The sequence below is a fragment of the Xiphias gladius genome, chromosome 10, assembly GCF_016859285.1.
Source record: "Xiphias gladius isolate SHS-SW01 ecotype Sanya breed wild chromosome 10, ASM1685928v1, whole genome shotgun sequence".
In the NCBI taxonomy this organism is placed as follows: Eukaryota; Metazoa; Chordata; class Actinopteri; order Istiophoriformes; family Xiphiidae; genus Xiphias; species Xiphias gladius.
Window position 1 is genome coordinate 19,885,014 of NC_053409.1, and position 21,962 is coordinate 19,906,975.

At 40.0% G+C, this 21,962-nt stretch overlaps 1 protein-coding gene and 2 long non-coding RNA genes across 8 annotated transcripts in view; 1 reads left to right on the forward strand and 2 right to left on the reverse strand.

The window, feature by feature from the left end:
* Window positions 1-583: 583 nt before the first annotated feature.
* On the reverse strand, window positions 584-7,950 carry LOC120795032. Of its 2 annotated transcripts, none has more exons than XR_005708196.1 (5): window positions 7,668-7,950; window positions 4,080-4,150; window positions 3,837-3,900; window positions 3,231-3,327; window positions 584-1,249 (listed from the first exon to the last, which is right to left on the reverse strand). It is a non-coding gene; the product is annotated as an uncharacterized LOC120795032 (long non-coding RNA). The 2 variants fall into 2 exon arrangements; XR_005708197.1 differs by having other exon boundaries at window positions 3,837-3,903.
* tmem229b (transmembrane protein 229B) overlaps window positions 6,569-21,962 on the forward strand; it is a 15,977-nt gene continuing 583 nt past the window's right edge. Inside the window, exons 1-3 of one of the 5 annotated variants that reach the window (XM_040136477.1) lie at window positions 6,569-6,703; window positions 6,801-7,124; window positions 19,466-21,962. The exon at window positions 19,466-21,962 is cut by the window's right edge and continues 583 nt beyond it. In XM_040136477.1, coding sequence (XP_039992411.1) covers window positions 19,508-20,104 — 597 coding nt within the window. In that variant the 5' untranslated portion in view covers window positions 6,569-6,703; window positions 6,801-7,124; window positions 19,466-19,507 and the 3' untranslated portion in view covers window positions 20,105-21,962. Of the gene's footprint in view, window positions 6,704-6,800; window positions 7,125-7,947; window positions 7,968-19,452 lie in introns of those variants that run through there. The other 4 variants (XM_040136478.1, XM_040136474.1, XM_040136476.1 and 1 more) reach the window with 4 other exon arrangements.
* Window positions 15,941-21,962, reverse strand: part of LOC120795033 — a 10,976-nt gene continuing 4,954 nt past the window's right edge. The window contains exon 3 of the long non-coding RNA XR_005708198.1: window positions 15,941-18,135. This is a non-coding gene — a long non-coding RNA (uncharacterized LOC120795033). The remainder of the gene's footprint in view (window positions 18,136-21,962) is intronic.

Sequence of the window (21,962 nt, forward strand, 5' to 3'; positions counted from 1 at the left end):
TTTTGAAAACTAGGACAAAGTTTTCTTAAGCCGTTTTGCTTGTTTTGGCTGAAAGACGGTGTGTCGGTGCGTATCAGAGAGTCTAAAAAGCCCCTCATCAACTGTCCCCAACAGCGTCTTAGTATTTTCATTAAGCAGCATGTTTGCTTTTGGTTGGGAAGCAGCTGGTCTAACATCTGTGTCAGCCAGAGGTACTTCCCTGAGAAGTTTTATCAGCCTGACACAATTTGCCTGTCTCGTAAAAGCAGAAATTTACGTTGAAGTGTGAAATCAACCAACTTCAACTGTCATGAAGGTGCTTTGGTTGAGGAGGGCCAGAGTGACGACCGAACCGGTAACCGCCTTTACATTTTTCAGGGGGAGAAAACCACCGTACACCTGTGTAAGGCGGATAGTCTTGTGGAGGAATAAATAGAGGACAGTCGCATCACTCAGACAAGAACTTCCCCTAAATTATAACTCGTACCTCTTAGATTTAGATAGACTAGGCTTCAGAGAATATTCAGACCCCTTCACTTTTTGCTCATCAGTCTACACTCAGTAATCCATGATGACAAAGTGAAAACATGTTTTTAGAATTTTTTTTCCCCGCAAATTTATTTAAAAAAAAACTGAAACCTCTGTTACAAAATTATTCTCACACTTAGTTCAGTACTTTGTAGAAACCCCCTTTGCAGCAATTACGGCATTGAGTCTTCTTAGGAAAGTCCCTACAAGTTTAGCCAACCTGGATACTAGGGGTCATTGTCGGGCTGGAAGTTGCACCGTCGCCCCAGTCTCAGGTCGCCTGCACTCTGGAACAGGTTTTTATTCAAGGGCCTCCTCTGTGGGCGCAATCATCATCGTCTCCTCAATTCTGACCCGTCTCCCTGTCACCTGCTGCTGAGAAGCTTTCCCCCCCATAGCGTGACGCTGCCACCACCGTGCTCCACCGTGGCGATGGTATTAGCCAGGCGATGAGCAGCGCCTGGTGATCGCCAGACGTGCTGCTCGGAGTTCTGCCCAAAAAGTTCGCGCTTTGTCTCGTCAGACCAGAGAATCTTTTCCTCACACTCTTGAGTCCTTCCAGTGCCGTTTGGCCAACTCCAATTGGGCTGTCATACGCCTTTTTAGTCAAAGTGGCTTCCATCTAGCCACTCAACCATGAAGGCCATGAGTGACGGAGTGTTGCTGAGATGGTCTTCCTTCTGGCAGGTTCTCCCATCTCTTCAGAGGACTTCTGAAGCTGCGTTAGATTGACCGTTGGGTTCTAGTGGGAACACTCAAAGGTTTAGAAAAGGTTTCATACCTTTGCCCTGATCTTTACCTCGCGAGCTTCAGAGAGTTCCTTGGACTTCATGCCTTGGCTTTTGTCCCGACATGCAGTGTGAATTGTGGGACCTTATATACGCAGGTGTGTGCCTTTTTAAACTAAGTCCGATCAATTCGGTTTGCCACAGGTGGACTGCAGTCAACTTATAGACACGTCTAAAGGGCAACTAAAGCCAACAGGAGGCATCTGACCACAGTCTGGAGTGCCACTGCAAAGGGTCCGATTACCTTTGTATTGAGTTTTTGATTTTTAATAAACTTGCATTGATTTCTAGAAACATGTTTTCACTTTGTCATTGCGGGTTACTGAGTGTAGTGTTATGGAAAAAAATGGCAATTTTATCCACTTTAAATGAAATCTACAACACAAAGTGTGAAAAAAAGTGAAAGGGTATGAATTCTTTATGGATCCACCATATGTACATTTGGTAAGATACAGCAAGTGAAAAATGTGCATATGTAAAAAGCTAAAATCTTTGATACTATTTTGGAAAATTTTCTTAAACCCTTAAGGATCACAACACCTGGGTGAACATTTTTGTATGTGTGTATACAGCGAAAACTGTGGGGATGAGAGCAGTTTCAAAACTATTTTTCTTGTCTGAAAAGCCACAGATCCACAAGCAGAGCTGCTACAGTAAACGGTACAAATACAACCATTGGGAAATGCCTGAAAAAAAGGATTTAAACTTAGACTGTGGTTCGTGAAAAAGTACACTGCAAGAGATTAAGTGTAAATGTGAAAATGGCGGCATCCAGGCTAGTTTTAGGCAAGGAATGGACGAGAGCACTCTGGCCGAGGTCCAAGGAAGTGCTCCTTTTGCTAATTTTAGGAAAGTTAAGGTAAAATTAAACTTTGTATTTTTACAAATACTTTAAGATGAACATTTGCTGGAGTGGAGCAGCGAGTAATTACTAAAAAACTGTACTTTATTTTGATGTAATATCATATTGAAAATGTATGTTTCACGTATGATAAAACAGGTATTTTAATAGCTCTGCAAATCCCTAAACCATTATTGTTGTGCATTTTACAAAGTGGTTACATCTTTTAAAGTCATATTGTTTTAATTATCTATTTAAACCAAATAAAGATTACAGTTTAATTTCTATAGGACATTTAGAGGGGAATTCTGAGTACATGTAGTTTTACAACATTGTCACAACAAGTGCAAAGGCCGGATTCTCTGCAGCAGTCAGCAGGTGGAACAGTAAAGAGTAAAGAGTGTTTTTTAGAGCACAGCGAAACAACATAAGCAAAACAAATCACGTGAGGAGCTATAAATCAAACATTTCGAAAGCTATGTGCAGATACAATAGTAGAAGGGAGCAAAGAATAAGTAGAGAAAGTCTTCAATAAATTGAAATTAGAAAGCTTTACAGTGCATAAGTGTACATACATGTTTTTTACTTACATCGGTGTAACATTTGTCCAAAAAACTGAATTAACCAAAAGTGCAGTTTCCTCACATTCCCAAGCTTGTTGCCAAGTGCACAGCTGTTTATTGCTACAGCAGTCACACCGACACTTTTTTGTTTAGTACTTCCTAGAAGAATCACCGGCAGCTTTTGCAGCATCTTCTTGGGTTTGTCTCTGCCAGCTTTGCACAGACTCTGTGTAATTGTAATGTAATTTTTTCTCCCAGTTTTCTGTGAAAATACTCTCTAGCGCTTTCAAATTGCATGCAAAGAATCTGTGAACTACAATCTGTACGTCTGTGTAGATTTTGATTAGGGTTCTAGTCCAGGCTTGAAATACGGTTTGATCTTTTTTTTGAAGCCACTCCCGTGGTCTCTTACCGGGAGGTGTACTCTCCACCCCTGCCTGAGGTTATTTGCGCATCGGAGAAACTCGATATTTATTGTATCTGCAAGGTCAACTCCTGCTTATCATAGAAAGAATGGTCCTGTCCACTCACCTGTGGGTTGAGGTCGATGCTGGAAAGAGGCGTCCGTTCGGTATTTTAGTATCTGACGCTGATGTCCAATCGAAATCGTATCTGGATTGCAGACGGCCTGAGCAATGAGATAACATTATTACACGCTCTTCAAATCACTGAGTGACCACTCACGTCTTGTTGTTGCGGACATGGCGCTTTGGAGGACCATTTAAAACTGGAAGGAATGGACGCAGTTATTAGATTCTATTTCAGTCACATCCTGCGCTACATTATCATATATCATCAGGTTTACAACTGCACGCTTTATCAGAATGTACAGTGCTAATGTTACTGGAAGTCCGCCATGAAGCCGCCACGGACTAATGCTGCACCAGTGAAGTATCTTCTGCTGCACAGACTCTATCGCAGCTCTGCACTGTTATCAAACTTTAATACTGCGATTTCCTTTATTTTTTTGACAAAATCATGTGCGGCAAATAAAAGTACAGAGTGAAACAGGAACGGAATAAATAAAACACCACACCACAATAAAATTAGAATAAAAGAAATTAAATAAAAGAGGTAAGACATTGGAGCTTGAAAAATACTGTTAAACTTCACTAATGATTGATGGCAAGTCCTTACCTAAGCACTTGTTTGCGGTTGATTATAGCAGCCAGACCATGTGACTCAACCACTTGATCCTACTCTGCTGAAGGAAATAGTTTAAGAGTAAATTATAGTCATGTTATTGAAGTGGTTGACACTCATAATGATGGGCTTCAGGCTGCTACACGCCTAACAAACACTGGCTCCTGGCTCTTTTCTTAAAAAATAAAAAAAAAAAATACAAAGAGAAAGAGACATTATCATTGGTGCAGGTGTCACCTCTTCTTGTTTCACTGGATACGGATGCGTCAGGGTTCACACCTCTTCAAACTCCTAAAATATTCATCCCGCTGGAAGCCAAGAAAGAATAAACAAGGTTACCACAAAGGTCTGGCAGTGTGGGAAAACAACATTACCACGTCTTTGAAAGTTTGAGAACAAAAGTCTGAACAGGAATGAGGAACAATGGATGTTTGGACATGATGCACATGCTTGTGTACTGTGTATTTTTCTTGCTGAGAATGAAACATATTTTAGCTAAAAATTGAAGGCGGGATCAATTACCTGTGGAGTGTGGCACACTCTGAAAGTGCAGAGCTTGACTGGATTCACACACAATTATGTGAATAAAGGGAGTAATTACCTCACCTCACCTGCTCTGAGCTTTTAAAGGGACGTGTGTTTGAAACAGGTGAAGTTACGTGTAGTTCTGTTTTGAGTTACCTTCAGTGTTTTCAACTTTTAACATCATGTTTTCTGCTACTCTTGTTCTGTATTTTGGTAATATTTAGCAGAAGTGCCAGAATTTTGGTGAGCGATTAAAGTTGGTTCTTTATGGACTGATTATTTTACAAAAAAAAACAAAAAAAAAATCACTGATATAAAAACATCGAGGAGTATGAGGCTAAAACGCAGTATCAACAAACAAATGTGTTCTCTCATCGTTTTACCTGCCATTTGTTAATACATGTCTTGGCATCAATATAATAAAGTAATTAAAATGTGTGATTTAAAAATAGCTTCTCCACAACAAACGGGTTATTTCATCAGTCAGAGGATGAGATGGCAGTTATTTCTAAGCTAGGCCAGTTACCTGTTAGCACTACAGTTTTAGTTGTTTTTACTCACCATTACTGGATTAGCTATTATCTTATTTATGCGGGATAACAAACTAAATTACTAAAATGTTAGTTCATCACTGACATATGTAAATAACAGGAAACACCTTGGGGGGGGGGGTAAAGTAAGTAACTTTAGGTTTAGTCAAGGTTAGCTTTGGCTAATGCTGCCTTCAAATGGGGTCGCGTTCACCGCGCTCCCGAGAAGAGTCCATATGGACGCCCCCTCTCTTGTGGTATTCGCGACCTCGAGAGTTTTCTGAAAGCTTTGAGTTCACGAGTTGTGACGTGTTTGCTGACATTTTCAGAAATGGCAGAGGCAATGGAAGTTCATTTTTCTCAGATGGAATGTTAATGTGTTGTAATTTTAGTTGTATAGAGTTTTTCTTCATAATTTTATAACATGTCTGAGGCACATGTTGATATTCCCAACGGCCTCATCTTTTCCCTCAGTCATTATCCCTTCTCATTTCCCTGCATTACATTACCGGCCTGCCAGCTTGTTAAACTGTTGGCCTCTGTGGCGTCCCTGTTGCTGTGGCCTATCAGCGGTTTTTCTCGTGACTTGAACGCCAAGCATACCGTGTACATGACTTCCCGTGTTGTAACCACGAGTTCACGAGTTCCACTTGAAGGCAGCATAATTCTCAAGCTAGCTTTGACTGGATTTGTCTCTCTTGCTTTGACTCTGGTTTGGTTTTTTTAGCTTTACTTCTCAGTTTTGCAATAACTGCAAATTTAAAATGCTGTTTTCTTTGAAATCATATGATTTTTAAAGCATAAAATTTGAGTTGGACGAGACAATCATTCTTCTCTCATATCCGTCAGTTCAATATTAAGCTACAGCAGCCGGTTAGCTTAGCTTAGCATTAAGACTGGAAGTTGCTTGACAACACAGCCAAGACACATATCCACTGTTAAAATCACAAAGTGTCATATTCCCGCTACAGTTTTTTAAACAGATGAGAACTAAACAAAATTTTACTTTTTGACAGAGCCAAGCTAACTTTACAGCTTTTATTATAAGCTAAAATAACTATAAGCCAACCTCATATTGAAAGGACATAGTTCTCGTCTAACATTACTTAGCTGTGGGATAACAAACTAAATGATCTGAGATGTTAGTTCCTTATCTTTGATATATAACAATTACAGGAAATGACGAGAGAGGAAAAGTAAGTAAGTAGATTTCTCTTCTAGCTGTGGCTATCTCACTAGCTAGCTTTAACTACATTGGCTCTCTTCCTTTGACTTGGTTTTTAGCTAATTCATGCTGTATTTGCTTGTGTAGCTTGCTGTTTTCTTTGAAAGTATATATTTTATTTAATAAAAAAAATGTATTAGCTTAGAAAATAGAGTTAGATGAGAAAAATGATATTACTCTCCCATCTGTGTATTTAATATGAAGCTACAGCCAGCAGCCCATTAGCTGTGCTGGAAATGGGGAAAACACTGGTTGTGCAAGCAACCCCACCAGGTCTGGTATTAACCGCCTGTGTCCCATTAACCACCATAAAAACCACCAGTTATTTTTTAAATTTTGATTTTGTACATAATGGGGTGGGGGTGGGGGAATAGAAAGTGTTAATTATTGAGCTTTAAACATGTGTGAAGGTAGATTTTGTTACTTTTGGACAGGCACAACTTTTTTTAGCCAGCTAGGCTAACAGTTTCCCCCTGTGACCAGTCTTTATGCTAAGCTAAGCGGCTGCTTTCTAGCTTCATGTTTAGCTAATCTTCTCATCCAGCTAACCCTCGACAAGACAGCATTTAAACTCCTTAAAGGTAACTTCTCATTATGTGCATACTGCATATAAATGATGAATGGGGGGGATGACCACTGTGCTTTAATATTAATTAATGTAAGCCTGTTTATATCCAGACTGGCTGACTGAGAAGCCCTCCACTCCACTATCAGTCTGTGGGTCTGGACTCCGGGCTGCGGTGAAGAAACGGTTAACGCAAGATGCAAGAACTGCGTTGAGTCTGTCTGAGCATGTGCTGCTGCTGCTGCCGCCGCCGCCGCTGCAGTGAAGTAAAATGGTCAGTTTCCATCCGAGAGCAGAGACACCGCGGAGGTGAAGCCGGGCGACAACAGACGAGCAGCTGCCGGCCGCCGAGACACCCTGAACAATTTGAGCCGGCGTTGAGTTTGATCGGCTGGCCTGTGCGGTGAGGGGGAGACACCGCAGAGCCCAATTTGAAGGTAAAAAAAAACACAAAAAAAACACAAAAAAAAAAAAACCTGCACTGAGGATGATTCATGTCCGTCTGCAGGAGCCGACTGCTCAGCGACACGGATTCAACATGTTAGGCTAAAGGAAGCATGTCTGTTCATGCTAACGACACATTTGTTGGTTTTCTTACTTTACCTAGCCGTCGATTGGGAATCGCTTTCGGCTATTCTCAATGAGTGTTCGCCTGCAAGTTGGCAGCTGTGCAAGCGTGTTTTGGTAAACTCTGTCCCAAATGTAATACACTTTAACTTACACTAAGAAAACAGCGGGACATTTTCTTTAGAAACGGGATGAATTCCTCTTCATTCGGCATGTTTTTATGCACAGTTGGGCTGTTACACCTGTTAAAATATGGACAACTTGCGATCTAAGCTTCGGTGAGGACACTAGCAGCAGCCCGTGTATCTTGCGGATCTCAGTGATGCTTTCTGGGGGAGTTGAGAGTGTTTTCAAGTCCCCCACGTTAAATTGCACTTTTCAGTATTATTTTTATTTATAGAGGATTAACGTACCGCACTGCTCATCGGCAAGGAGGATTGATGCTGCAGCGGAGTCCCAGCAGCCGGGCCTGCGCACTGGCCCGTAGTTGCCAGGGACAAAATAAAATGACTTTGGCCATGTAGCGTAATTACATCCCGTAGAAAGTATCTACAGAACCGATTCGTTGCCGTCATGGTTTCACTTCCAAAGCCCGGTGACATTCGTTGGGGCTCCTTGCGGAAGAATTGGGCTGCGTGGGGGCTGGGGGTAGGATTTCCAACATCCCTCATCGATTTATTCCATATAAGGCCTGCAGTTCACTATCATTTGGGGTGAGATAATCCCTGCTGCTGCCTCGGTAGCCTATATTACCCCACAGCCTTGCTCTGACTGTATTGACATTTTCGACCCTATTTATACACCAGCCCGCACGACACGAATCCCCAAATGAAACACTGGTTAAAATAACATTCAGCCCACCTCAGCTGTGAGGACTCTCGTACCAAATGATTGTAGTATAGTGTGTAAATGGGCCTGCTATCTTCCATGATACAGGTTTTTTCAGCTCCTCTTTAATGTTTTAACACAACAGACTTAGAAGTCTCTATGTTTTATTACCTACAAAACTGAATTAAAGTAGATTAATGTGGCTTTTCTTTTTTTTTTTTTTAACAATTATCAACAAAAAGACAGTTGCTGGTTATATTCATTTAGAGTTAAAGCATTTAAAATTGATTATGAAGTAAGAGAAGAGTGTCCCTCGCTGGACCAAAAGATTTTTCTGTGTTTTTAACTGGGAACAATATCTTCAAATACGACAAAACTTTATTTTCTGTACTGTAGCGCTGTTCATATGTACAAAATGCTCTACAATTAAACAAATAAAAACAAACATGCACGTTCAAGACACACGTTGGGAAAACTACGAGATACACAAACTTAACTGCTTCAAATGACAGAAAATAAGAAAAAATGGGAGCTTGGAAAATATTAACTTATCACAGATACAGTATATCTGTATCGGTGTATATGTTTTGGCTGATAATTACTAAGAAGTTTTAGTAGACCAATGAAAGGACGTTTGAGGTAATTTTGAGACAGTGCTGCCATTAAATTGTCCACTTGAGAGGACTGACAAGTGTATTTTTCAACTGTAAAATGTCCTGGTCAGTACATATTGGGGTCTCATGTCTCTAATAACTAAATTTAAGGGGTCCCGATTGAAATGTCTGTTATGCAGTTATGTTTAAACAATATTTACCAATACATCATCCAACATCAATTAAACTCTCATGTATCAATATCTATTAGCTTCAGAAATCCAGTATCGGTCAGGCTATTAGTTTGATGCAAGTCTGTATAAGGGAGTTTTTTGTTACAATTTAGGCACCTGATTACACCTTTAGATAAATTTAAAAAAAAAATGTTACTTTGGGTAATTTTACTTTGGGTTAATACACAAGCAGTAACACTAAATAGCATGCTAAATATTTGTTAAAAGCAGGTGACGGTTTAGCTCCAAATCTCTTTTGTTTTTCAAAGATCTTTGGCCCTGAAACCTTTGCACAGCAGCCAGCATCAATTATGCATTGTCAATGATTGATTACAAAGCTTCTTTGTCTGATAACAGATTAACATGCGCATGCATCCCTCCATTAGAGGCATTACTCTCCACTGCACCATGATGACCAGTAAATCTCCTCCTTTCTCTTTAGCTGCTTCAAGATTTCTAATCTACAGAGCATGACCCACATGCTATTCAGGACAGAGGGCTTAGCTCCCATGTCTTAGGGTCTCTCATTAAACTGCGAAGAGCTCAAGAGCTGTAATGAGTGTGTTGGGGAGAGGGGGAGAGGGGAATGAGAGAGAGAGAGAGAAGAGACTTTCAGAGAAGTTTGAATGGTAAAGGTCAGTGTGTTTAAAGGTAATTTAGTGATATTTATGGGATGATTCAGAGACAGACAGAGAGACAGTAAATTACAGAATAGGGGAGGTACAACAGAAGGCCTCCCCACAGCAGCTTAGATAACCAAAAATAATATATCAAAAGTCAGAGTAGATTGAAACTCAAGCGCGCTCCCGCTTCTCATAATACCGATGATGAAACAGACTCCACACTGTGCTACAACGTCAGTATGTGTAATGTGACGGTTGAAGGGACCAGGAGGTGTTTTGCTCCAATATTTGATACACAACATCCGCAGAAAGTAACACCTCACGAAAGAGTCTGAGATACACCAATCACACTTTTTCCTCTCCATCCCAGTACCTACAGTCAGGATATTGGTAAATACTGAGTACCAATTCCAATACCAAACACCTTTTTTCTTTGTGTACCTGACTGTGTGGAACTGATCATCAGTTTTTATTTCTTCTTTAACTTGTATTCAAATACCAACCCACCCATAAACTTTTTATATTTTTGTCGGTTTTTATACCTTGGTCCAGAGATAAAAATTTTTTAAATTCAGCAGTATTGTTATGGTTTAAATGAGAAAAAAAACCAACCAATGGGCAAATTTTAATAATATTGTTCTAAAAAGTTTATAAAATCGAGTTGAATGAGTGGTGATATGGATAAAATCATGGTATATTTAATTGTATGTCATGACAGGGATAAATCTCAGTATAGTACATTTTCTGAAAAATCTATCGTAAAACCATTTGTAAATAAAATAACTAGATGGTAATTAGCACTCAAATATTGAGTACTCAAATATCATTAATTAAAAAGAATACCTTTAGTATTATACAAGCAAGAAAATTTAGATAAGGTAAAATGTTCTATCACTTAACTGTAACACAACCTTAAAGACCTTGAAAAGACAACATGTAACATATATCTTGATTTTGTAACCAAAGCTCAGGAGATTTTGAATCTTTAATCTGAGTATCGATTTTAAAATTCATTTATTTCCTTGCTCTAATGCATTTTTTTTCAACTTTCTAACAACAGTTACCGAACAAAGTGACTGGCTGATACCTGATCTGTTTAATGAAGTTAGAATCCTGATGCTGATCCAGTATATTGGATGGTGCGTCACCAAAGTGACGTGACAGCTCTTTTTAGAGGTTGTCAGGTAGATAAGAGTTATGAGCCTCAGGTAACCACAGATGTTATTTCTTCCCCGTCAATAGAGCCTTTTGGATAGGACCCCTTCAGAGTGCAGCTCCTACCACTCTGTTTACAGAAAGCCCTCCTCCCCCACCACTCTGCCTGTTCTGTTTTCACCAGGCACTAACCTTGCGGATATAGAAAGGATGCTTTACTATAAAGTTATATGAGCCTCTGTTGGCTGTGGTGCGTCTAGGCTTTTAGTCTCAGCCCTCGTGGTGTCTTTCCAGCTCTATCAGAAGATGAACTTGTTTGTGATACTCAGATACTTTATGTGTCTCTGGGGTAATCTTGGGATTTGGGGGGAGGAGAAGTGTGGTGGTTTGAAACCCTGCACTTGCTGAGAATGCCGTAATGGAAATGAAATAAGTGAAATATGTGAATAGTTTCCTAGAACACCAAGAATAATTATGGTCTTTGGTAATCTTATATTTTTGGTTTATAAATTTGTTCATATTTTCCCTGCAAGTTATTCCCATGGCTGCCAATCTATTCACTATCTCTCTGTGCATCTGTTCTTTTCTATTCGAGCCTTTGAGGTTGTTTTGAGTCTTGTTCTCTTGTTCAACCTCACCAAAAAGAGCGTCTGAATCTCCTCTGAATACATCGTCTTCTCCTGTATAGCTGAAATGATTAGGCACTTAATCAATTAGTGTAAAGAGCCGTCAGGAAAAAAAAAACTGCAACTATTTACATAATTGATTTAATCGCTTAAGTCCTTGTTCAAGCAAAAATACCAAATAGTCCCCTCTTGCATCTTCAAAATTGTGAGGATTTGTTTTGCTTTTCTTTGTCATAAGTGATAATAAATTGAATATCCTGTTCGTTGGACAAAATATGACATTTGAAGACTCTGACATGACCATTACTGAAAATATGAATGGAAAAATATGAATGGCAGATTAATGAAAATAATCATTTGTTGTGACATGTAACATATGATCTTTTTTAAAACAAGGCTCTTCCGTCTTTTTCATTTTCACTCCAATCAGTTGGCCAAAATGTACAATAAACAGCTTGGCAGAGCTGTGATTCTCTCCTGCCGTAAGGCTGCACTATAAATATATATCAACACAATACGTAATCCCACATGCCATGATGATGCTAAGAATGCTATACAGCGCCATTGGAAATAATGGCTTACTGTATATTGTTCATTAAAATATATTTCATTACTTTTCTGTCAGTTGACTAATCATTGCAGCTTTGGCGGAGCTATAGACCTATAAAGTTTGGGGGAAATGTTCTGCAAGCTTAACTGGAAAATAAATGTTACAAGAAAAGTTTATATGATGACACAGGAAAACTTTGAATTTGACCTTTTTAAAAGAGGGTCATTGAATTTGCGTTGCAAAAACTGTACAGGTCTGAGTCAAATATAGAGGTTCTTCTTGATGAAGCGAAGACCCAAGAATAGTGCAGCTGAAACATACTGTATGTTAAAGTCATATGCCTCAAACAAAGTGCTTGTTGTATCACTAAGCTCTAAAACCTGGAGCCAGAGAATGTCTTGCATTTTTTCACTAGTTTTACTTGAAAAATGACTTAAACAACTAAGTGATAATTGAAATAATTGCCATTATTTTTCTGTCGATTGATTAGTCAATCAATCTTTTCAGTTTTAGACGACACTTTGTACAGACTAGTTTATTTCAAGTATACCGTAGTCTTAAAGAGTATTACAACCCCTATTTTCCGAAGACTTGCCCCGGATGGACAAGCGAGACGTTTGATGCTGTTTAGAGCAAGAGCCAGCTTGCTGTTTCAGGGGTAACTGACCTGCCTTTGCAATTTCGCCTGATCGGGATCAGTTTATTTTGTGCTGCCTCAGAAGGTTGTCCCACACCCCCGACACATGTCCTGTCCATCTCTCTTACTCTCCCCCTGACTTGACACCGGCTCTCGTCACTCACTCAATAACTTGCTCATCACACACACAATGAAGCAGCTTTGATCAGGGTAAATTAGTGGTGACTTAACAAACCGAAGACCTGTCTTACCGTATGTGCAGCACGCAGTTTTCAGATTAGTAGAACTACAAGTAGGATTGCAGCTCACAGTCATTTTCATTATCGATTAATCTGCCAGTTATTTTCTCTATTAATTGATTAACTGTTCAGTCTATGAAATGTTAAAAGATGGTGAAAAAATGACCACGGTGATGTCGTCAGTCCGCTTGTTTTGCCCGACTACGAGTCCAAAACCTTAAAATATTCAGTTTGCTGTCATATGACAAAAAAAATCACAAAGCAAATCATCACATTCGAGAGGCTGGAACCAGATAATGTTTTGGGCACTTTTGCTGAAACAATCAACTGATTTTCAAAATTGAGAGCAATTTTCAATTAACAATCAATAATCGATTAATAGACTAACCGTTGCAGCTTTAACTGCAAAGGTACAATATTGTTTGAATTATTGATAATCTTTTCAAATAAATGATTAAGTTTTAATGATGGTGATGTCTTCATATTGTTTGTTTTTGTCATATTAACAGCCCAAACCCAAAGGTATTCAATTTATAATGTTATAAAACAGGGAAAAGCAGCAAAGGATCATATTTATAAATCTACTATTTATAAATGTAGCAAAAATGCTAAATATTTGCTGGATACTGCAAATATTTAGCATTTTTGTTTGATAGATTACTAAAACAATGAATTGTTAAGCAGAATTGTTGGTGATTTGCCATTTTTCAATAAACTAATTGATAAATCACCTGTCCTGTCAGCTTTTCAGTATCCTGGCTTGTCTATTTCAGGACAATAAGATGCAGAACAGAAATATTGACCTTACATCTACGGTATTTTTATGATGAAAGATGCAACTACAAGGGCATGTTTCTCGCAGCTGCTGTTTCTGTCACCAGTGATGAAGCAGTGGTTAGGTCACCTTGGTCACTGGCACTTAACTGCATTGGATACTGCTGGTTTCTATAAACTACACCGCAGCCTCCCAAAGTGACCTTCCAAAAGTCTGCATAGGCCTGGGATCTGTGCCACAGCCAAAGCCAGAGAGCTACAGTACACGAACAGGGATTATATTGTGATGTAAGGTCAGCAAAGTGTTAGGTTTCTGATTAAATCTCGGTGTCAGAGTTCACAGCTGTCAGCATGCTGTCGACCTAGTAGAGGCGCCTCTTTGTTTCTGTTTTTTATTTTTATTTTAAAGTCAACCTTGGCTGACCCCCATTATATAAGTGTGTTGTCTTCATGCTTGGCTTTGTTTACCTGCTGTCAGAGGAATATCTTATTGACAGACTTGTCAGCCTTCTTTCAGCCAGAACCTTCAGTTGAAAGCTTGTTCTCGCACACTCCCTTTCTCTATATTGCTCTCCCTTTTTCTTTCATTAAAAAAATCACACACACTCAGTTGGTGTCTTCCCTGTGTTCTCAGACAAACCCCTGGCACTTCATGGTTAGACTTCCCTACCTTTCAGCTCAGACAGCACCCCATCTGCATTGTGTCTCCCAGCGGTCATCATGAGGTTTGCAAAGCAGGCAGCTCTATCAAATCTGCCATTCTGATCACCATCACATTGTGATGTCCCACAGTGGGGTTCAATAGAGTGCAATCGCGAAGCAGGTTGCCGCAGCAAGAGCTGGCAGGAAACTTGCCAATCAATATATTGGGCCGATGAGTGAGCCGGTGGGATGGCGGGTTGGTGGGCGATATCCTACGTCAGCTGCAACAACAACAACAGCAGTAGAATCAAATAGCACCCAGTGTGTGAACTGTGTCATGCTGAGGCAACAAGTCAATAGATATACCAAAATACATGCAGAAAGGGTAAGGGCGTCCTAGAGGCCAAGGGTTTTAAGATGCTGACCAGGGAATCACAGCCGCCAAAGTTTGAGTCCAGCCAGGGACCTTTGTTATATGTCATCCCCTATCTCTCTCCCCTAATTTCCTGTCAGCTCCCTGCTGTCTATAAAGAGGAGAGGGTAAGCAGCAGAAAAGTATGGTAATAATTTATCTGGCGTGTCCATTAGTAACACTCAATGACTTTTACAGTCAAGTCAGGACTAAAACTTATGCCATGTTCAAATCATATTGTAGAGAAAACACTTTGTTCATGTCACTCTCCTAGTAAATATTCCAAGTATATATATATATAAGGATGTTTTAGCAATTTTACAGTATGACAGCTATGCTATCTCCCACTTGGTGAAACAAACTACAGAAGTGTCAACAAACCAGTTGCAAAATGGCTACACAGCCATTGTTGGCAGTTCAAAGGAAATTTAATTTAATATTAACACTAATACAGTTAAGCTAATTTAAAAAGAACTGTATACTGTTTGTATTTGGTTTTACTTGTTAATGAACTGCTACAAAAGGTAGCACAATCTAAAATCAAGGCTTAAGTTTACATTTAGACACTGTTACTACAAGGCTAGGCTACATGATGTTTTCCCATCTTGCCCATTTCGGCACCGCCGGTTAATAGCTATGCTAACTACTAAGCAACCACAAACATAGCTACTAACTACTAGTGACAGTGACACAATAGTGCTTGTCACAAGCAGTTAACAGCTATTTTAGCCACATAGAAACCATAGCCATATTTGCTAACTGTAGTAGGTTGTCAATGACACAACGTTAGCAGCAATGCCAGCCACCTTGCGACTATTGTGTGTATCACAATAACCATAGCCATTGCTATCTGCTGCTAACTGCTTGTCACTATCACAGGCAGTGAGCAGCTATGCTAGCCAATTACAAACCAGATGTCATAAGTACGCAGCAGCTATGCTAGCAACTAAGCAGTTATTTTGTATTTTATAGCCACAAGGCATTAACAGCCGTTCTAGCCACTTGGCAACCACTGTAACTGTGACAAACATTTAACAGCCATGCTGGCAACCTAGCAACCATTGTGACACACATGGAGCTAGCAGCTTTGCCAGCCACGTAGAAATGACAGTCAACCGGTTGTCTGTCAAAAGCAGTTAACAACTATTCTAGGCATTTAGCAACCATAAGCATAGCTACTAACTGCTGCTAATTGCTTTGTGACTGTTTATTCACTGTCCACAGCAGTTGGCAGCTAAGCTATGCTAACCAAATATGAGCCTGATGTCACAATTAAAGTTAGCGAGCAGCTATGGATGTCACTTAGCAACCCTTGTAGCTGTCACTAGCAATTAGCAGCTTGGCTAGCCAAGTAGCAGCTATAACCATAGTTACGGTACCTGTTTCTCTCATAGTACTGCCTTTACTTTGACCTTAAACAGTCTGATAATTCTATGTGAATTAACATTTGACAAGTTGATAGAAAGTTTTATTTTGATTGAAGTAAATCCCAGCTGTTAAACAGAGTAACATAAACATCAGACTGTCTAAAAAGAGTCGAAGCAAAAATAAAAGTAACATGTCACAACACAAAATAGGATTAAATCTGTTTAAAACATCAATATATCACAGTAACATTAATTCTGATAACAATGTGTAAGTACCATAAGTGGTTGAGATTATTAGTAGGTTCTTTTTCAACCTTGTTTAATTGATTGTTTTTGTGCTTTAAGATCACATTTTCATTTATTTCTGTAGCAGAGGATCTTGCTTTTTGGTTCGAAGTTCCCCATTTTCACTTTATCAAAGAAAAAATTTGGTAAAAGCAACCATGCATTCACTCTTTCCACCTGCTTTAGCAAGAATCTCAGAAACCTCTTACAACACTGCTCTCTAAACATTTCGTGGCATAAACAAATCTGCCTTTGCACAGTAAAAAAATCAGGGATTTCCAGTGACCTGTGTGTTCACAAAATGCAGTGTAAAAACAAAGAGACGCTGCTAAACGTCTTAAGGAGTGATCATGATAAATGAAAATTGCATTCAGAATGTTTCATCATTAGCAACTTACTGTGCATGTGAGTGCTGAACAAATGTTGTCTGTGCTGGAGAAAGACAGGCGAATGGAAAGAGCAGGGGGAACTCAATTGTGAAAGAGGGAGAGAAAAGTGTGTGGAGAGAATAATGGCATGTGATCCTCGGGTGAGAGATGAGAGGGAAAACTAAACACAAGGTGGCAAACAAAGAGAGGGCTTGGATCTATGACAATAGGGCTTTGACACAGAACAAATGTTATTTAGCTGTTAGGTTTAAGGTAGTTGGACGTTTTGGGAAATATGCTTTTTTGATATGTTGATGAGAGTTCAATGAGAAGAGCGATACCACTCTAATGTCTAATGTCTACTCTAATCTCTATTGTAAATTTAAGGCGACAACCAGCTGCAAGTTATCTTATCTTAGCATAAAGAAATTTGTTACCTTAAAATAGAGCTATACTAGCTGTTTCCCCCAGTTGCCAGTCTCTATGCTAAGCTAAGATAACCAGTATTACTGGATACATCTGACTGGCATCGATCTTCTCATCTAAAGCTGGGCGGACACTGAATTTTTATTTATCTTGTACGTTATGTTAATGCTGTACATTTTAATCTGCTCTTCTGCACAGCTAGAAAATGTGATTTTAATGCTCATGCAGTATGAATCAGCAGTTGATTTTGTCCATTGACAATTCAAAAAAGCTTATTCAAACAAGACGCTGACAACAATCAACAATGTTGAAAAAAAGAGAGAAAGGCAGCATTGCTTTGTGCAGTTCCATTATGAATGGAAAGTAAGAATCAAAAAACAGATATTCGAGTCTTTCAGTTCTGCAGCCCAGTTTAACGTGTATAATACTACTCTGATAATATTAAAACAAGCTAACTACAGTTTATAACCAGCCGACATGTGGGAAACCAGTCTTTGAAATTGCTCTGCCTGTAAGCCTGCCGACCAAAATTTCGGACATACCAGAAACCCAGCCGCCTATCCACCACCCAGCTCACTGATCCTTTAGGCAATTAATCCAACTATGCGACCATCTCAAACTAACTAAACGTCAAATGACAACCAATAAGGCAGCATATCGGCGCGATTCTAAAATTAGTCAGGGGTGACCAGTTTGGGGTTAGAATTTTGATTAATCTGTATAGTGTCTGCCTGCCTTAACTCTTATCAAAAAAGTGATTAAGCATACATCCTAAAATGTTTTTTTTTTTTTAAACATTCCTGTATTGATGCTTACATGATTGAGGTTTTTAAACCTAAAAGTCATAGGGGAAAGTCAGTTTTAGAATGCTTTACTGTAACAGGCAACATAGCTTAGATTAATAGCATCTAGGTCTCTTCAACAAGGTAAAGCAATATGCTTACAATCTTTTGCAAAATATTGTTTGACCCAAGGTTGCTTGGATAGGTGAGAAGAGTAAGGTTTCCCAGGCATGCAGGTCAGTTGATCCATTGATGTGGCCCAGCTCCTCACATGAAACCCTTGTTCCTTGTTTGGGAGAAATGTGCCAATCCCCATGGGCCCACTCTTGGTCCCAGCCAGCCTTTGAAGACAACAAGAGCCAAAAAAAAAAATCAGCTTTTGTTCATCAGACAAGCTTTTGTACTCCTAACTGCTCCGAGCTTGTATTTTACAGAGCGGTTGTGATCCATTGTATATTGGTTGCTGTTATGACACAGTTGCATCCGGAACCGTTATATAGTAGATGATATACAGTCAGTGGCCTTCTCAGCTACAGTATGTGGTATGATGCTATTTGCCCTCAGTGTTTTTTATGGGACATGGGGTGTGATAAATAGAGTAGAGAAAGGATCAAACCCTGCGTGGGCCTCCTGACACCTGATACCAAAGACTGTGTGCATCAAGCTGTGGGATTTGGAATAAGAGCACATGATGTAGGCAGTCAGATGATAAAGCTGTACCTTACATAAGTAACCCCCTCAGTCAGTCAGTAAATAGCATCAACTGAGGGAAGGCCGTAGAGTTTAAGTGCTCTGTAGCCTGCAGTCTGTAATTTAATCTTTCTAATGTTAATTGAGTGTTTCATTGCTTTGTCCTTAATTGAGCTTTGGGTTGGCACTGTTTGCAATCAAAACCGTAATCTTTAAGATTTCAGTCCTGGTGGTTTTGGCAACACAGTGGCTACTGGAGATAACAGCAAGTGTGGTATAACGCTACAGGTCACTGACTAGTATATCTGTTTACAGTGCAGCCGAACAGAAAAAGTTGTTTTAATAAAGAAGTCAGACAGTAATCTTTTTTTCCATTAAGTCCTGAGTAATCCAGATGATTTCATGCTGTGCACAGCACAAGTAGTTTTCCATACAACAGCAGCGCACAGTAAAAGGAGCTGGTTACTTTCTGAACAGTTGAAGTTACCTGCAACTGTTCATCTAACAGCTCACTTTAGCTGAAATATTTAAAACTGACCTGCTGTAAAATTCATTAAAAAAAATGCATAAAATTACTGTTGTTTTGTTTTGTAGATGCATTTTTGATGACTGATTGTGGTAAGCACTAACAGCGTTGGCTTCTTCATAATAAAAGCCACCCCAACCCTTTTATTGTGACTCAGCGGCAGTACGAAATCTTTGCATTAGCAGTAATTGGACTCTGACGCTAACCATGAAAACTCCTATATAGAGCTGGTTATTGAATGTAAATACATTAAATGGCTATTGCAGAAAAATTCCAAGCATAAACACTTTCAAAAACGGGGTTTGTTTTGACGAAGAGGATTTCTTAATAATTAAAACTTTAAAATAAGTTTGATGGAGTTGATATATTACAGTGTGTTGCCTTTGTGTGTGTCGTCACTTTCTTACACCTTTCTTTCTCTTCCTTCCCCTTCTTGTCCTTGTCCTGCATCTCAGCAGCATAGACAGAAAATTTGAGTGAAAGCGGGAGGAGGAAGGATGGTGACCTTGGAAACGCCAGAGGCTCCTGTGCCTCTGACGGCGCTGTCACGCTGGTATCTCTACGCCATCCATGGCTACTTCTGTGAGGTCATGTTCACTGCCGCCTGGGAGTTTGTGGTGAACTGCAACTGGAAATTCCCCGGCGTGACCAGCGTGTGGGCGCTCTTCATCTACGGCACCTGCATCCTCATCGTGGAGCGGATGTACCTGAAGCTGCGTGGCTTCTGCCCCGTGCTGCTGCGCTGCATCATCTACACTTTATGGACGTACCTGTGGGAGTTTGGCACGGGGCTGCTGTTGCGCCAGTTCAACGCATGCCCCTGGGACTACTCCGAGTTCCGCTACAATTTCATGGGATTGATCACGGCCGAGTACGCTGTGCCCTGGTTCTGCGCCTCCTTCATCGTGGAGCGCTTCGTTATCCGCAAAACGCTGCGGCTGCGCTTCCATGAGGGGCCTGAGGATGGATGGTCAAACTATCAGTTGGATGCCGGGGGTGGAGGAGGGGCAGGAGGAACTTTTGGTGGTGGGAGGATGAGAGAGAGGAGGAGAGGGATGGGAAATAATGCTAACGGCTACCTTAAAGGGGAATGAACCAAGGTATAAAAAGAGGGACACAGTCTGAAACCAGCCCAATCACTCCGCTACATCTCCTCTGCCCTTCTCAGCCGCTTTCATAAGCAGACTTCCCCGTTAACTGTATGGGGTCGAGACAAACACACAGCTATGTGGACTGGGCTGGGGTGCAGAGGTGTACGGGGTATCAGAACAGCCAGAAAACAAAACCTCACTGGGGCTTAAAACGCCCATATCGCTCACTGTGTCCTCTCCTGTCCACAGAGGCACGATAACTCCATGCTGTTGTGTTTTTCCATGTGGAGTTGACCTTAAGGAGATCAGGGTCTTGAATGACCAGGACTACATTCTGAATCTCTACTGTCCCATAGACCTCAAAGAACTCGGGATAAAACAAACAGCTGTTGCAAAGATTTTTGCTATCAGAACAAAGGAACAAGTACACCATTTATTTTTTTTTCAAGGGCACATCAGTCTGTATGAAAGGGCAGAATGCTGGCTGCGCAGAAATCATGATAAAAAAAGTAGCTGTAGTTATAACATGTCCTTTTTAAAATGTACATACTGTCCTTTGGTATTATTCAAAGTACTGTAGTAATGTAGCTACAAAAAGCTCTTTAAAGAACTTAATTTCCACCCTGAAGCAATGTGTCAGCTAACGTCATGATGAATGTTTTCTGCAGTTAGTGAATACCCACAATGCCTGGGAAAAAAATGCATGAAAAAAGTTGTCTTCCAATATAATGTACATTTTTACAGAGCTCATTCAGCGGCCATACTGTACATCTCTGCTGAGTCAGCCCGCTGCTTGTGTGTGGGGGAGGACATGGTTGGTTCCCGGTTTTCTCCCCCACATAGCGTGTCGAAGTGTGGCCATGCATGGCAGCTCCCCCGCTATCGGTGTATGAATGGGTGTGTGTGCAGATTAGTATGAGGCATTGTAAGACGCTAAATAAATGCAGTCTGTTTATCATAATAGCAGGGAGGCCTTTCTGTTGTTGGTAATAATTATGAGTCATGACCATCAGCATAAAGCACCAAATCAATCCTTTTTTTTTCCACTCTCTTCATGTCCACTTTATATGCTTTAATGTCGTCTCAGATCTACCGAGGTCACTTGAGCCTCATTTCTTAATGCTCATTCACTGGAAGCCAACAGTCATTCCTGTCAATTCAGACCATTTACTCTTGAATTTCCTATTGCACTGTGAGTGTGACAGGAATAGCTAAATTCGAGTAACAACAGAATGACAAGGACCTGAAATGGTGTACATGTAATGTCAGGTTTGTAAATTTGTTTTTTGTTTTTTTTTACTGGAAAATACATTTCAAGACCAAACTTCACATTCACAAGGCACATTTTGTCCATGACAGCACATGTTCAACAGGTTTTTGTTTATCAGGTTTTCACCCTTTTTCATTTTTTTTTTGTATTACAGTATTTTTGACTTAAATGTGAAGCAGAGAAATATGCAGCAACTATTAGTGATTATTTAACGAGGAAAGCCTCACATATCGCCTGATATAACAAGTAACAGAATTTGCCGCTCAGTTCTTTCCTACGTGCATGATTTGCAAAGCGGCAATAGGTTTGGTTTCCCTGGTGAATAATGACCTTTGTGGTATTTTACTGGAATTTAACTCGGTCTGGGAAAGGATGCAAAAATGAAGTTGCACAGTAGGCTGATTTCAGGGTGCATACAATCCATAGGAGCAACTGTTTAACCATAATATTATCTTAACTTAGCAGCACCAATGTCTTATATGGTAACATTCAGATATTTGGTACTTCAGGCAGGTGAAAATGCACAGAATAACACTCAAATCCTCTGGTGTTGTTACTCTCCTGAGACACCTTCTGCTCTGGAAGTAGAAG